This window comes from Tympanuchus pallidicinctus, unplaced genomic scaffold, assembly GCF_026119805.1.
Source record: "Tympanuchus pallidicinctus isolate F22 unplaced genomic scaffold, pur_lepc_1.0 scaffold3, whole genome shotgun sequence".
In the NCBI taxonomy this organism is placed as follows: Eukaryota; Metazoa; Chordata; class Aves; order Galliformes; family Phasianidae; genus Tympanuchus; species Tympanuchus pallidicinctus.
The window spans coordinates 37,892,811-37,910,306 of NW_026294747.1; the positions used below are offsets into that span (position 1 = coordinate 37,892,811).

Sequence of the window (17,496 nt, forward strand, 5' to 3'; positions counted from 1 at the left end):
CCATGGACCTTGAGCCAGGCGATCACATGGTTTCCTGCTTGCCTTGCCTCAGCCTGGTTAAATCTTAAAGTGAAAGAATAAAACATCAGGTATTGGGAGATTAATACCTGCCTGCCAGGCCATGCCCACTCTGCTCTCCTGTTCACTGAGAGCCTACAGCTGAACTAATTCTGCACAGTCAGTGTGCAGACGGTGAGCATCTTTCCATATAAAATAGTTTTCAGTCCGAGTCAGCTCACTGCAAACACACTGGCTGCTCTTGAACCCTGCCCTGACCCCATGTGCCTCCTCCAGCGTCTCTTGCTACATCAGGAATCCTCTTCAAGCAGCAACCAGGTCATCAGTAAGTCCCTCTGAGCTCAGACCCCTGCAGGGAATGCACTGGTGCTTGTTTCCTCCTCCTCATCTCTGGTTGTGTTCAGGTTCTTCAGTGTGGTTGCTGAGATCCCTTCCTTGCAATACTGGGCACTGCTCCAGTTACCCCCAAGCCCATCTTGAGACTTACTGGCAATCAAAGCATCTTAGAGTTTTCACTGTGCTGATGTGTCACTTAGGAGTACAGAAGTGTTTGTGCACACAATTCCATTTCCTTTAACTCTGCATCCAGGAGAGATGTATATTCTGAACTTTGTGTCACCTGCAACATTCAGGTAAGCAGATTCGGCTCTACTTTTAAAAGTGTGGACAAGTCTCTGTTGTCTTCTGTTTTCTAAACTAAGGTTTTCAGTGGCTTCTTCATGCATCTTGTATTTAGGGAAGTTGATCAGAATTCTGCAGCTTGTCCCTGCACAGTCAGGGGATGCAGGAGGACCTGCCACGAGTTTATATGGTGTTTTTGTTGCATGTTCCATAGTGCTTATGATCTCTGTTAGAAAATTTGTTGAGAAAGTTGTGCTGCCTTTAGCAAAGAAGGTGTTTGTGAATTTGACTATTCCTCTTTTTCTGAATATAGTCTGCTTCAAGTTTCTCCCGACATGCTTAGCCTAAAACTTTCTTACAACGTAGTGATTTAGCTGTAAACATGGCAATAAACAGTTTCCCTCTTTTGCTGTATAGCCCCTCCCATCTGGAAAGTTCTTAAGGATCATTGCTTCTCCTGCTGCTACACTTTTGCCTCAAAATAGATTCTGTGCCTTATATTAAGGAGTATCCTTAATGTTCCAACTTCTCATCTGCCTGACATAGGAGAGTGAAGTTTTGCTCAGTTGTGTTTATTTCTGTTTTAAAAGGGCCTCTCTTGTTTGTCAGTGAAGGTTATTTTAGTATATTTGAGCATCAGACACCTAAGCACGAAGTAGAGGTGTAAGAGAGGGGCATGGGAGGTTTGCATCTGTGCCCTTTGGGAGTCAAAGGGCTGGTGGCAGTGACCAAAGAGTCCCTGCAGGGTACCTCCACGTGAGTCAGGCTTCCAGGACAAGGCTCTGGGCGTGTGGCTGAGGCTTGTGTGCTCGTACAGACAGGATTCTTCAGCTGGGAACTGCTCTGCTGCCGTAGGAAGGCAGTGAGGTTGCATGGGTGTGAAAACGTGAGGATAGCGGAAAGCCTTGTGACAGGGCAGCTGGTGTATATGCAGAGCTTAGAAAGGTCTTTCGTGAGGATTGTTTTGTGTTGGTTTTGATTGTAACGTTTCTGAGGGTCCGTACCTACAGGCGTGTGCCTGACAATACGTGCTTTTATCCCGAACGTCCGATTCTGGTCTCAGTGTCAGGGTTTATTCCGGCACGCTCTCAGGCTGCGCTGAAGCGACATCTGAACGGTGCTGCTTTGAAACCGGGATCGGGCGCTCGTCTGCCTGCGTGTGCTGAGGGTGCGGGGCCGCGCGGGGCTGCGGCAGCGAGCCTCGGCCTGTGCGTGCGGAGCCGTGTGCGCTGCTGCCCGCCGGCTGCGCGCCCGCGGGAGGAAATGCTCCCGGGGCTCCGCTCCGCGGGGTTTCCCCTAACCCTAAACTCCGCGGCCGCCGGGTGAAGGTGCGAGAGATGCGGGCCGCGCGTGCCGCCCGCCGCTCTGCTTTCCCTGCCGGGACCGGACGGCAGGCTGTCATCGCGCGTCCCGCCGCCGCCCGGCCCGGGGCCGCCCCCGGGAGCGCTGCGCCCGTGAGGCCGGAGCGGGTCCCCCCCGGCCGTGCCTCCCCCAGCCGCGCTCCAAGCCCGGCCCCCGCGCGGGAGCCAATCGCCGCTCGTCCGTCTCCATCCATCTCCCGGTGTTAAAGCTACAGCGGGGCTCGGGGCGGCGAAATCCCCCGTGGCTGGGTCCTGCGCGCCGCCCGCCTCCCGCCGCTGCCAGAGTCCGGGCGCGGAGCGGAGCGCAGCGGAGCTGCCGGCCCGGCCCGTCCGCTTCTGCCCTGCCGCCGGGCTCGGCCGGCTCCCTGCCGCGGCTCCACGCCCGGCGCCTGAGTTGTCCTCTTGTTGTTTCCCTTCTTTCTTTCTTTTATTTCTCTTTTTTAAATTTTATTTTATTTTATTTTTTTTTCTCCAACCGGGAATGCTCAAAGTGGACTGATGGACATTTCCGAGCTGTGCATCTCTGACCCGCTCGGCTACCACAACCAGTGAGTGCGCCGCGTTGTGCCGCGCCGGGACCGGGCGAGCCGCGGGCGGGCGGGGACCGGCAGCGCTGCCGGTGGGACGGGACGGGGCCGTGACCTGGCGCGCCTCTGCCTCGCCGCGGGGATAGGAGCGGGCGGGTGCCGCGGGGGAGCGCCGGGAGCCGGTGCGCGGGGCCGACGCTTTATTTCCTCGTAACTTCTCCCTCTAACGCTTCATCTCCTAGGAACGGGCTGACGCTGAGCACTGGCAGTCCAGTCTGCACAGTTGTACTTCCCGTCGGTGCTAGGATTTTTATTACGTGGATTCTTAGGCGTCTATAAGGAGATATGCATAAAATTACAGAAGGTGGATTCGCTAAAATACTATTGCAATTTTTTTGTTGTTGTTATTATTGTTGTAACAAATCTCGTATTTTGACTCGAAATCCCCATCGGAAAAGGAGTTTCTCACAGCTCGCTCTGCGGGGTGCCTGCCAGGAGAGGAGCGGAGCGGCAGGGCTGGCCGCAGCATCCCGAGCCGGGACCGCTGGCAGCTACCTCAGCACCTGCCGCTGCTCTTTGTATCCTGCGCGGAGCGGTACCCGGTAACGCTGCGTTCAGAGCCGCGTTAACGTGTTAAGTTTGGTTTGATCCTTTTGGGGAAGTTAGGACACAAGGCAAAATTTTCTCAGCGTCTGCATCCAGCTCACTGGAGTCATTCAGTTCCATGTGCGTTTCTCCCCTCAGATAAATCTCCACGAGCGGAATCCCCTTTTGTGTTTTCATGTTAATCTGTGTGTCACCTACAGAGGTTCTGTGGTGTCATCCGGAGGGGGATAGGGGCTAGGAGCGAGGTCATTTGCCGGTTTCATTGTGTTTGTTTTAAGAACGCATTCTATTTAGTAAAATTAAAACACTTAAAACCAACCAAAACCCTCAATGATATTGACCTCTCTTTCCTTGTTACAGCTGTCCTTTATCCATCTGTCTTGCTTGCTGATATTGTCTGTTCTTATGCTCCTTTCTCCCTATTTTAATCCCCCGCTTTCAGCGTTTCATTAAAATGTGACAGAATTGTTGATAGAAATTAATAGTCTGACCCGTGTGATTTTCTTTTCTTTACTGCTTCACTTGTAGCTGCTCCATCCCGAATTAGAAATAAACAGTTTCTTGAGGGAAATGTATTCTGTGTGCTTATGGGAGTCTTTTAACATAAAGCCAAAAGCACGAAGTGCATTTACCTTCATTAAAAAACAAACAAACAAATGCCAAAACAACAGAAGAAAATGCCACAGTCATAAGATATATCATTATCACTTGCTATAGTGTCTCTTAACTTTTTATTTGTTCCAGTTTTGGAATTGAGAAAAGAAACTCCAACAGCACGAAAGCAGTGGGAAGGGATCTGCACATTGGATTGCTGTCCCTGTGCTGTATCACCAAGGGCTTTCGGGCAGCTCCCAGCTCAGGAACAGTGCCCTACTGTGTTCCCAGCCCTTTGGCCACGCAGCAGGCAGGTGGAGGTGGCCCTGGGGAAGTGCAGATGAGCTCCCATGGCTTTGCAGTGGGCAGATCTGCTCTTTGCCATGAGAATCTGTTGTAGTGCTCTCAGTTGAGAGGAGTGCTTGATGTGGCTGTGTGTGCCAGCCAGCTGCCATCCTAACACTGATGAGGTCGGGGGAGGGAGACCAAGAAATACCATTTTAAATATTTCAATCCATTTTATTTTGTTTAATTAGAAGAGTGCAGTGATGAAGTGGGGAATTATGGCTGAGTCTGGGAAAAGTTGGTGAGAGAAGGAAAAGGTGTGGGAAGCCCTAAACCGTGGAAAAATTGATGCGTGTGCAGTGTGTCTGCTATTGCTTGGGTTTACGTTCTTGTGTTGTTAGGGTTAGATTTTGGCTTGCGTTTTGTAGCTGAGGATAAGAGTTGACCCAATATATGCTTCTTGAGCTGCTTCTTCCCCCATTGTAACACATTTATGAACATATTGGGTAAATACAGGTATTGTGGTTGTGCTTGTGATAGTAGCTGGTTGTGTGAGCATATCGTCCTTTTTGTTGTGAGTGAGTCTGACTGTTAATCACTGAAAAAGATTTTCATAGTTATTTTCCTTTAAAAAAAAAAATGCTTTAAATTATGTGGGCAGCATTTGTCATCAAATTAAACCTTAATTTAAGAGTGAATTTTTAAATATCACAGGCTGCCTCTTCTTGTTAGTTGCTTGTTAAGCTATAGGAAAAAATGGAAAGAAGGATTGAATGTAGCTGGAGAAGGAGCTGTAGTCACTCAATAGGGGATCCATACAGTTACCTGGAAACTGTATTTCACCTTGCAACTATGGAGAGAAACAAGGCAAAGGAGAGGAAAGGTGACTCTGTTCACCTTGGAGTTTAAGGGGAGCTTAATATTTGTAATGCACTCAAAAGCAAACAAAAATGAACAAGGGAAAGGAATTCATTATCCCTCATCACACTCTTGAGGTTTTGGATTCGTCTTTCTGAAGCATTGGAAGTTCCCTTTCCTCTGTCTGCGTGTGCAGGTCTGAGCGATGGCATCGGGAACCGGGGGCGTTCCATTTGGTGGGCTGAGTGCTTTCCCTCAGCACGGGGTCTTGCAGTGAGAGTAAGGAAATACTGGTTCCTGATACTGACCCTCTGTTTTTGACCCTGTGCATCCTACGGCAGTGTACGCGCTTGGTTTCTTGTACAGGAGTCTCCTCTTTGGTGACCACTTTTGGTACTGACCTTTGGGAGAATTATTCCTGGGGTCGATGATGCAGCTCCGAGGGACAACCTTTTGCGTGACTTCCAGTTGGGAAGCTGACAAAGGCAGTGATTTGTACCTGCGGTTCGTCTCTCAGGTGAGGCGTACGGTGAGAATGCACTAGTTACACTGTATGACAATGTCTGCAGTACAGCGCGAAGGGAGCGCGCTTACAGGCACTGGGAACAGCATCCAGGCAGACAAAATAGGTGATTATATTCACATGAACATGTGTGTGCATATATAAATACCTATATGGAGTTGTATGCACGTACATAGGTACGGTCGCACTGAGTATCGGTATTGCATATCGCTCATATGCAAACCTAAGGCTGTTTCAAAGGGGGCAGGTTTACTTTTATGTATCAACTTTCATGTCCCAGAGAATTTTTTCTGTCCAGCAATAGCTGCCACAAGAAATACTGACAGGACTGCAAAATTGCAACTCCGTTTCTAATTAATATTCTCCATGACAGTCAGAAACTGACCAAGTAACCATAATGAAGGGAAAATAAAAATCATTGGCAAATAAGGGCGCGCTGCCAGATGCTATGTCTCTTGCACTGTTTCCTCTGATGTACAAGAAAGACACATGAGTCACTGATCTGATAAAAATGAAAATTATTTTATGGGCAGAAAGGAAAAGTTGAAAGGAATATCTGGTATGTTTGATAGAGAGACGGAAAGGTATAACATTGGAATTTTAAGTCAGTGAAACGGCAAATTCTGGATCCTGTAACAAAGAATTGACAAAGTTGTTGTCACTGACTCTAATGCACAGACTGAGGAAATGTGACTTAATTTGAGAGGTTACTGGAAATGTCTGTATTCCGTGAATGGGAGGAAATCTGAGTCAGAGAAGCTGAATGCAGCGGTCTGGTCTGACTGTCTCTGACAGTCTGGGGCAGGGAGGAGTTGTTAACTGGGGAACGTGGGGAGGGAGTTGTGTGCTTTATTGACGGAATAAACTGAAAATCCTCTGTAAGGGAAGCAGCCTGGTTGCTGGGTTCCTGACTAAACTCCCACTGCAGAATAGGGTCTTGGTGTACTGTGCGTATTGAGCACAAGGCTGATGAGGAAATTGGTACCTTTATGACATTTGTATTAACTTTTCCCTCCTTTTCCAATTCCACTTGTGAAAGTAAAGATGGTCTAATCATTGTCAATTATTGAGAAATATGGAAAGATCAATATATTTTAAAAAGTAGGATTTTTTTTCATTGTATTGATTTGAAGTAATCAATAAATATTGCATTTAGCCTGAGAGGAGAAAGACTTTGGAGAGATTGCATCAGAGAAAGTTGCTGTGACAGAGATTTCACATCCCGTTTTCTCCCTTTCCAGGGGATCACTGCTGTATCCTCGGTGCCCTTTTTGCTGCTGTTCCCCAGCCTCGCTTCAGCTCTACTACCACTGCTCAGAATTCCTTGTCATTTGAAATATCCCGTATTTTCCCAATAATTTTAGCTCAATAAGAAGTTCTGTGCATTGTGTCAGTGCGTCCATTTCCCAAATTTGCCAGGGCTCCAAGGACACGAGTGCTTTTACGGGCTTGAAGAAGGGAGAAGGGAAAAGACTTCAGCCTGAGACCAGTGGACTTCACAGTTTCTGTTAGGAGCACAGTAGAATTGCTTCAGAGTTTGAAATAGCAAAGAGAATTTTAAATAGAGGAAGAAATAGTAAAAGTAGAAACAGATGCTGGCACAGCTTGGATATAAAAGCCAAAATCCTATATCCAGCTTTTCCTTCTAATTCCTGTTTCTTGGATTGCGAATCAAGGTTCGTAGCAGCCAGTGTTTCAAAGCAGTAGCTCTGCTGCAGGCTGTGGAGACTGGGAAATTCTTCCCAGTAACACCTATTTTTTTTAATTCATGGATCTCCTGCTATTAACTTCACAGAATTTTTAGTTTGTGCACCTAGAGGAAGGAAATGTAGCATCTGTCCAGCCCCCAGCATTGAGCTTTCTAGGTAATGCTGCTATAGAAACTGGGGGGGCAAATAGCAGGATCAGAGCTTCAGCAGAAACCTCAAATCAGGTGGTTGGTTGTTTAGTGAATGGACTTAACAAAGGCAATGTTAGCAGTGCTTTTTTTTGGTGACCCTGCTGGAGAGGCGAAAACCTTTTTTCTTTTCTTTCTGCCATCCCAGTATCAACCGCGTTTGAGTTCTGAATGTAGTCGTCCCTACGCAGCTTACATGTGCAGTGTGCTTGGTGCCTGTCATCAGGAACAGAATTTAGTATTATTTATTACTGATAGCTATCGATCTGATAAGTTTTATTACTTAGGAATTAAACTATTGTAACGTACTCTGCATCTGTTTCATCCTTGCTGCCCTGCCTCTCCCCAGCCTTGTCCTGTCCCCTCGAAGCAGTAGCGATGCCCACAAAACGTGCCTTGCAGCTGGAGCACGGCGTGCTTTGATTCTGCCTGTGCTCGTGAGTGTGGCTGCTGGCTGTGGCTGCCCAGGAGGAGAACGTGCCCGCTCAAGGTGGAACGCACTGTATAATAATATATTTGTCATGTTTGTAATTGCAAATGTAATTAGCAAACAAGCTCTGGGGGATTGAGGACTTGAAACTTTCACTGCACATCATTTGACCCTATCTTGACTGGACGGGAGCTTGTGTGCCACTGTTAACCCTTGCTGGTCTTGCAAAGAAGTGCTCCTTTTAATCCGACTGCAGCTAAGTTTGCTGTTTGGTAGGAGTCTTTTTGTCCCTTATTTTTTTTGCTGTGAGCAGCTTTGTACCTACATTTACTAATACCTTATTTTACTGTGATGGCAAGTGCTTACGTTCCTCCTGTGGCACACTCACTAATATTTCCTGTCCTAGCACTTCTGACAGACTGGAAAGCATTCTGCAATGCCCTTTGTGAAGAGCACTGTGTACCAGTAAGTGCTTTTGCATATTGAGCTGTTCAGTGCACTCCTATCACCACAGGCAACGTTACTATTCAGTGCCCCTTGCACTTCGCAAAGACAACTTGCGAAAAGCAGGTGGCAAGCTGTTATCACACAACCTGCGATGGCTCTGTGTCCCTGCTGAGCTGGAATTTTCTTGCACTCCCTTTCTGAATGGGAGAGGAAAAAATGGATGAGAAATCCTGTTCATTTTGTGGGATCCCAGCAAATCTGCGCCTAGTTCACGCTTCAGCTGACTTTAGTCGTCGTACAGTGAATATTCCTGCCCTGTAAGGATTTAGTGAACAATGCAGAATCCATTCATAAAATCACAAACTTGTATGTATGTGAAGAAAAGAGGGCTCTTTTTTTTTTTTTCCAGGCAGATGTCACCTCATTTCTTTTTCAAGATGGGACTTAAATTACAATACAGTGGTGATAATAGGACTGTCCTGGTTTTGGACACGGTTTTATTTATTCCTGTGTTGTTGTGCATGTAAAAGGAAAGAGATGTAGTGTAGACACAGGTAGCCATTTTCATACAATTTTTGCCACGGCTGTAAGGACATCTCACAAATCCTGCATCCTGTTGAAAGCTTAGAAGGAAAATGAAGTATGTTCTAATTTGTTCTCGGTAGAGTATGAGAAACTGATGAGAACCCTTTGCTTCAGTCCAGATTTTCCTTTTCCGTTCCTGGAGATGATGTTGGATTTACTGTGTATTTAGGGGTCATATATTTTTCTTGAATTAGAAAAGCCCGTATTGTAGAAGACTGAAGTGTGTCTGGGACCTCCAGCTTAGAGCATGCTGCATAGCAAGAGACAATTTCTCATCATAGCACCTTTTGTTTTGAATTAATTGTCTGTGTTTTACTGCAGCTGTTTTTACCTGACAATTTCTTGTTGCTCCGTGTCTGCTCTCCTGAAACTCTCCTTGTAGGTATGGCATATTTAGAAGTGTTATTTTCTAATTTTTCCCCTTTTTCTCCTGGCACTTTAAAGTTCCTTTTAGTAATAACGGCCCTCAATCTCCGGTGATGGAGCCGTCATTGTGAACAATGCTGGTGAGTGTATTGTCTCGCTGTCCTTTCACTCAAGAGAAAGGTCAAAAGAACAGCATTAAAAAAAAAAAAATGTTCAATTCTCCTGTTATGATTTTGCATATGGAGATGATTGTTTTTGGAATGTGCAAGCACTTGGGTGAAAATAATGCAGAAATATGATTTTCCATGTTGCCGCTGGTACATTTGAAAAAAACATGCTGACATGAGCAATCGCAAACCAGATTTCTCACTGAGGTTTACGTAATTTTGCATATTAAAAACAATAGAAAAGTACTACATAATTATTGCTTGACAGATTTTATTTTTCTGAAGTCTTATGTGTAGTTTTTGTTTTTATTCAGTTAGTCTGACAACTTTCTCATTCTCAGCAATGCTGTTTGTTTCCCAGCTATTAAAAAAAAAAAAAAAAAAAAAAACCTAAGAGCTATTTCAATGAGATTTTCACAGATTTGTCAGCATAGCAATGGAGAACGTAGAGTGTTACTGATCTCAAAGACTTGATTTCAAATTCTTTTTGGTGCCCAGAACAGAATTAACCTATGTACGTTTTAATGTATACGTTTCCTTTATCCTTTGCTTTTTATTTTTTAAATCAATTGTTGACTTATACAGTAGTTTTGAGGAGTTCCGGTGTTTTTAGATTGATTTGTTTCTGGACCACTGATGGCATGTAAATGCCACCTGATTTTAAACAGTTCAGAAAGTGCTGCAGAGGAAGGAGTAAGAGATATTTAATTATTTGGAATACAAATTCTGTTCTTCCACAGCCCTTTTTCAGGCATGCAGGGTTCTGCTTCTACATTTTGCCTCTGAGTTTGATTCCATTTCTTTTAGTTGTTATATTTCTGTTGATAGAGGTTTTTAGGTCATTTTTGTCAACTGGAGGGGTAATGGTGCAGGAAGAGGCTGAAAACATTCTCCTGCAAAAGTAAAAGCCTTGGTGCCTATTGCCTGACACAGTTTTTGACATCAGATTGATGGCGGTGCAGAGGTGTCTGGATGGAGCAGGGCTCTCCATGCACCCAGCCTCCAAGCAGCAACGTGCAAGATGTGCTGTGCAGAAGCAGTGCAGTGTGCCCAGGGACTGGGGCAGGGAGCGGGCGCAGCAGCTGGCATGGTTGACAGCCAGGGAAATCCCAACGTGGGCGCTTGTGTCGCAGTGCCTGGGCTTTGTGAAGGTTGTTAACTTCGCTTCTTGAGGCTTTTTTTGGCTGTAATAGATTGTAGCAAATGTGACCTTTTGAAAATGATGGTTAAGTGTATTGATGTGTCTGTATGTGTGTATGTATTACTTTACATAGGTGATGCCAAACGCGTCTCCCGCAGAATAATTGACATGAGTTACGTAGTTGTGGCACCAAGCACACTGTGGAGTCTAGAATGAGCCCAGCTGTGACAGAAGCAGTTGTCTTGTGTGCAGAGATCTGTAAGTGCATGGACATATGTATATCAGGCTATATGTGTCCATGTTTACTTTTAAATAAATGTGCACACTGTAAGTTAACAGGAAAAATAAAAAGATGAAATATATAACGTATATAGCATGTTCATTCTACGTGTTGTTTCACTTGAGTAGTTATCCGTGCTGAGTCTCACGTACGCACGTCTTTCTGCATGTGGTTGTGTGCTTGTGTGCGAGTGTGTGTAAATGCATAAAAATTAAGGATAGCTGTACCTGTCTTCATCACAAGGTCATCCTGAGTATTGGTTAATTAAAGTTTGTAAATCTTTTGATAGCCATGCATGGAAGGTGTCCTATAAAAGCAGAATGCCGTCCAAGTATGCCATACATACCTGAAAAAAATATTTGGTGCTTTTGTTACAACTTAATAGATATAATAACTAGCAAGTATTTAGGGTTAGGTGCTATCAAACTGGCAATGGATGTTCTGTTTATAAACTGATATATCTTGGAATCTGTGATTTTCAAAGATCAGCAGAGATTTTTTTCAAATAAAATGCCATAGAGGAATTTTAAAAACGGTTTGCAAGCTATAAGCTGGGCTCCTGTGGCATAACCAGAAAAGTCAGGTGTTTGGAATTTTGTTTGTTTGTTCAGTTTTTGGTTATTTTGGAAACTTTTTTCTTTTTTTCAATGCGTTTTTGTTTTTGCAGGACACAATGTAGGTTTCCCTTATGGAATCCCTTGCTTCAGAAATTGTTTGATGATGGGATGTGCTTTGTGTTTTTTTCTACAATGTTTCTGATTGTTCTCTTTTTATTCCTTTGGTTGTATTCTTTAGATTAGAACAGAGCAGTTGCTTTTTTTCCTAGCAGTTATAGCTGGGGAACTGTCATTGCAGACGAAACTGTAAGCCCTAACTAATCAGTTAATACTATGGACCATCTCTGTAGAAATTTCCCCACTTGAGTTCACATTCTAATATGGACTTATTTTCTAAACTATCAACCCATTCAATTCCATAGCCATTTTTATTTATGACAGAAAACCAAAAGCTCATGCAATACACGGGTGCAGAATTTGTGCACTTTTAATACACTCATATTTCTTACAATTTTTGCCCAGGTGTTTAGAGGAAAAAAAATGTGGCTTCTCCCCCTTCCTGTTTGTTGAAAGAAGAAAAAAATACCTGCTTTTGGATGGCCTGCTTTTTTAGCTTACTGTTTCTTTGCTTCAACGTCTGCAAAATGTTATATATTCAATTCTCCTGTTGGAGCAAGAGTTAAAAATTAATTCATGAATAATAAAAACCAATCAGTCTTGTTGAGTTTAAGAAGGATTAGAAGAAGGGCTTTTGTACAGAAGCAGTTATATATCTTGGTGCTGATATTGTTGGACTAATAGATATTGTACTAGCTCCTGTTGGTTATCTAATAAAGGTAGCTGATTTGCAAATAGGATTGTTATCCCGATGAATAACAGGTCTAATACTGGATGGATTAAAAGAGGCTGGGCAGTTGGTGTCTATTATAAGATCTCTGAGCAGGAGTCAAGAAAAATTATAATTTATTTGATTCAGAAATCTTTAGATAGAAAAGGGACCAGGTAAATACTGTACATGGTTTGTGATGCTTTCCTATTGCTGGCACTTTCAAGGAAGGCACCAAATTCCACGGAGTTTCAGCTTGCCTCTGCTGGTTAGCTGACCGTGGCACGACATTCAGTACAGACATCAGGCTGTTCTGTGCTGAAAGCAGGTAACTGGCACCAAGAGGGCACAGGAAAACCCATTATTCCCTTGAGACGGACGAAAAATTTGCAGCCAAAATTTTCTGATGCTAAATGTCACCCTGTTCTTGGCGAAATCTGCTGTGCAGCACCTATGTGAGGAAGCAGAGGGATGAAGATTAAAAAGATGAAAATTAAAAAGAAATTCAGTTTCTGAATCTGATGTTAGAGGTTAAGGGAAGCCAGTGGACACAGGTGGCTTGTTTCAGCAACAGTGCTTGAGCCTGATATGGGTTTCATCAAGAAGATGGGATATCTGGGTTGAGAAGGAAGAGGCCAGTGGGTGAGAGGAGACCTGGATGAATTCTTTCAAATACCTGCTCCAGAAGAACTTCCTAGGACTACACAGAGCCTTGGTGGGAAAAACATCTTGAAGTGGCAATTTCACCTCCTGTAAGAGAAGTTTGATGTCACACTAAAGAGCCTCAGCATCTGTCTTTGAACTGTTCTGGGAAAACGTGCGAACATGAGATTCTTGGGAGGTTAACAACACTGATATGCAGCTTGCAGATGACTTGTCTGTTCAATTTGGGTATAAACCAAGGCGGCATAGATAGAACTGTCTTTTGAAAGGAGAACACTTTGGCTTCCCTCACTGGAGGATGGCTAGAGGCTTTATCTGCACTTGCCTGTGGTTGCAGTGCAGGTGGGAACTGACAGTGACAGAGCTCAGCAGCCATGTGCAGGGCCCTACCCAATGCTACTGCACATTGCTGCTCAGGGGCTGTGGAGCTGCCCGGGACCAGCCATCACACCTTTCCTTTCACGGCCTGGCTCTTTAGGAACATTCAGATTATTTTGTCCCCTGAAATGTATACCTGGGTTTCTCCTGGGCACCTTGGCAGTGCTCTTATTGCCGTGCTGGGAGCGCGTTGCCATCTTCATGGATTTTTTGAAGCCTCTGAGGAGACTTTGTGACATCCATCACAGGTCGTGTCCTGCAAACTCTGTTCCTCATCCTGCTAATACAATGTTTGGAAGTTGTCACCATGTCTGCCAAGGAGTGATCTCATTGTAAAGAAGCTTGATTAGGAGAGAAAAAGTGTAGCTTCCCATCTTCGTCCCTTTGAGAAATACGTTACCATCTTTGAGTGCATCTCTGATGTGCTTACTCCTTTTGATGTATTTGTTTCTTTTGATGTTTGTTTCCTAAATGAAGCAGTCTCATGATTTTCTTCATACTTGAGCCTATCAAACTATTTTCTGGTGTATTAAAGTACCCAGTATACCAGTCTGTCCATAGTAAGGTGACATCTAGACATTTTAGATTAATTGTATGAAAGAGAAGTATTCCCTACTTAGTTCATGGATGGAGTATTGTGATGTATCTTGTGTAGGTGATAGGCAGCTGGGAGAGTAATTGGGTCGTTAGGACCTGAATTGTGGGGCTACTGCAGCCTGAGTTAAGAATCCACAGGTGGTACGTTGGCTTGAAATTCATAACCACTTCACTGAGAGCATCAATTCTGTCTCATCAGGAGATACAGGAATTTATGTAGCTAATTTCTCATTGAGTGTAGAATATACCTTGTCTGCATTATATATTATTAATATCAGCATACTTGTTTGAAATAGTCTCTTTATCTTTTCATTACTAGTAGGTGGCTTAATATGATTCTATTCTTAACAGAATAAATGAATATCAGTGAGCAACAGTTAAGTGCAGATTTAACAGAGAGCAATCCATTCATTTTTTGATTGTCTTGTTTTGACCCCTGGCTCCAGTCCTCAATGTCTCTTGTTTCTTCTGGTACAGTGACATTGGAGTGGTCTCACTGTATCTTTGATACATCACCAGTGTGAGAGTTAGGATAAAGGTTTGCCACTTTTCATGATGTGGACTACTGAGCCATCCAAAAAACCCTTTGATATCATAGAGAAAAATCTTGGAGGAGGAAATCAGATTAAAATAACTTCTACAAAGATAAAAAACCTTCTGCCTATAATGATACAGTTGGTACTTGCTGCCTTCCTGGAGCAACTACTGTGCTCACGTGTTCTCTTTGACTCACAGCAATAGGTAATTTATATCAGGTTATTTCATCATCTGAAAGCAACTAACAGCCATGAAATGTTGTCAGTGTTGTTGAAGGAAGAGGCTGGTGTTAAGAATTTATATGGGAAACAAGACAAGCAAAAGCCGCAAGATGAAGAAGCCATCTACAAGCTCCAAGCATGTTTGGGAACTTACTTTTAAAAGTGTCTTCTAAGGTGCTTTGGATCTGAATTGGCTGTCATTTATACCTGAGTAAATGACAAGTAACTGTCAAAATCAGGTGGCATATGGAAGTGCAAAACTGACACAACACTAATATTAGGCCATTCAAGTCAACATCACAGTGGGGGAAGATATACCTGGAACTGATATAAGAGATTGTATTGAAGGGGAAAATAAACAATAAAATCCTAAATCTTTGTATGGGGAGTCATTTTCCTCATCTAAAACTCTGCCAGGTGCTGCTAGTGCCTCAGATCACTGGCTACTTCCTTCAGAGTTCAAGTTTCGTGCTTCCAATGCATGAAATTATTCTTTCAGCCCTTTGGGAATAATTTGGAATATGTTGGGGAAGGCTACATAGTGGTAATTGGGGAGCAGTTTGATGCATTGCTAAAATGCACAGAGGACAAAATGCCAAATGAGGTGTGAGAGGAGGTGAAGTGTGAACTTGCTGAAGTTGCAAAGAATATTATTGGGATAAAAACACAGCAGAGAAGAGTAAAGCAGGTCTCCAAAGAAGCATTCCAGCATGTGGAGAATTCCAGAGAGCTCTAGATGAGAATGTCCTTTGCCAGATTTGTGAAGATGAAACCTATGGAAGAAGAAGGCCTGTGCGAAGGAAAAAGGAGACCAGAACAAGACAAATGTGCAGACCTGAATGTGGTTTCAAGATCTTTTCAAAAATATATATGTAAATGCCATCAAACTCAACAGCATTTACATCTTTATAACAGTGGAGAAAATTGAGGGGAAAAAAAAAAAAAGGCAAATATAACAAACTGTGCCTTAAGCAAAATATCCCTGTTATTCAACTATGGGTTGGAAATATAAATTTAACACCATGTGATTCTGTAGTATTGTTTAACCCCTGATGCTGCTAGGAAATGTGTAAAGCAACGCCAGGCAGTGTCCTGCTGTTCTAGGCAGGAGATCTGAAGGGAAGTTGATGGTGCAGAATGATCTTGAGCATTTTGGGTTGTAAACAGTATCCTTCCACTGTGAGCTGTGTTGGACTGCAGATGGTGAGCTGGAGGAGAGAAAAGCAAGGATAACATCTGGGTCATGAAGATTGAGCTCTCACTGTGACAGAGCAATGGTGAACATAAAGCCCAGGACAGCAGTCACTGTGTCTGTCTTGCCTTGACTAAGGCTTCTTTCTGATGCATAGTAGGAAAAATCTATTTCTGACCACTTTTCTCATTTAAATTACTGAATGTGCACTGAAAATATAAAACCATTTCTTCCTGCAGAAAGCTGGAATTTGGATACAACAGCTTTAAGGGAAATGACATGATGACAGAAAAAATTTTCTAGCATATGCATAGGTTTGCTTTGCTAAAATAGAATGAGGATTTGCCTAAAAATTGGGGTCAAACCTTGTGAAACTGCTGCTGTGTTTCTCACTTTTTTAATTCTGCCCGCACTGTGTGACCATTTGACTTGGACTTTCCTTCAAATTTGCAGACTCTCTTGCTTTGTCTCTCTGCCACACAGAGAAAGTGTCGGCAATGTCCTTGTGAGGCGAGGAGGAGGCACGCGTGTAAAGACTGCCCATGCCAGCACACAGGGTTCCTCCTGCCTGACAGCCCTTCAGTGTCCTCTGTTGCTGGCTGAGAGCAGAGCCTGCTACCTGCGCCTACTGTGGGGAACCTGGAAGCTGGGTGGTGCGAGGGGTAAACTGCACAGGCTGGAGAAGAGAAATAGGGCAGAGGGATCTTTCAGAAGGCAGAGCAGCTTTGAAATGGTGCTTTTGACATTGGAAAGAGCTGCTGTGTGTAATGTCATGGGGCCTGAGGAAAGTGAACTGTTCCCATGGGATGAGGAGATTTATTACAGTGTGTTTAGCATCCCTGCAACTATAGAAGGAAGATACACATCAGCAGCTGGTAGGAGGCCTGTGCGGCTCTTCTGCTCCAAGGGAGCGGAGAAGGCAGGAACAGTGCAGCATGGCAGGGTGGAGAGGGAGACCTGTGCAGCCTTGGGTGTGAATTAGAGCAACACTGACTTAGTGTGAAAGAAGGAATAGCTCAGCTGTACTTTTCGGTGTGACAGAAATATTATGGAATAACCCTGGGAGAAAAAGCAACTCGCATTCAATGAGCTGGAAAAGGAGGAAGCTGAGGACGGCAGCTGATTTGTAAGGATTTTTCTGGCGCATTCCACAGACTGTTGCTGGTTTCAAGTCTCAGTGCTGTGTTGCAGGATTACTGGGCACTACCTGTTGCCTCCTTGTTGAACGGAGCTTTGGAGAGGTGGACTGAACAGCATTTGTTACAATTTTAATGGACGGGAAGCAAAATAGGGGCTGAAGAGGAGAGTCTAGCAACTCAACTTAGTTTTCGTAAAGCTAACCTCTGATGTTGTGTAAACAGAATTGTTGCTTGTTTCCTCTTCATTTAAGGATTTAAAGGTGCAAAGTGAAAGACCTTCACAGGAAATAGGAGGCAGAAGGTGAACCCTGTTTCCATGCAGAAATGCTATACCTCTGTGAGACATGTCCTTTCCTTGATGTGCGTTGTCACAATCCCTTATCCCTCAGAATGGCAAGGACACAGCTTTAGCTTTCAGATGCGGTGATGGAGTAAATATGTGGCCGAAGGGACCTATTAGCTTCCGGGAGTTACCAACGAGCAGCACTGAGAAAAATTAACAGTGATAAAAATAAATTATACAGTTCATCAACCTTTTGTTTTTAACACTGAAACAATGCTGCTTGGGGCACGTGGGTTACAGCAGGGTCAGTACTTCCATCAGGAGATCTCTGGTTCCCCACCCTCACCCACCCCAGGAGTGAGGCAGAATGGCTGCTGGCAGTGGGCGCAGTACAGCC

At 44.1% G+C, this 17,496-nt stretch overlaps 1 protein-coding gene across 2 annotated transcripts in view; it reads left to right on the forward strand.

The window, feature by feature from the left end:
• Positions 1–17,496, forward strand: part of ESRRB (estrogen related receptor beta) — a 122,742-nt gene that overhangs the window by 40,909 nt on the left and 64,337 nt on the right. The window contains exon 1 of one of the 2 annotated variants that reach the window (XM_052696056.1): positions 2,285–2,548. The exons of the other annotated variant lie outside the window; for it this stretch is intronic. Within the exon in view, the coding sequence (XP_052552016.1) occupies positions 2,499–2,548 (50 nt within the window). The 5' untranslated portion in view covers positions 2,285–2,498. Of the gene's footprint in view, positions 1–2,284; positions 2,549–17,496 lie in introns of those variants that run through there. 2 annotated transcript variants of the gene reach the window in all.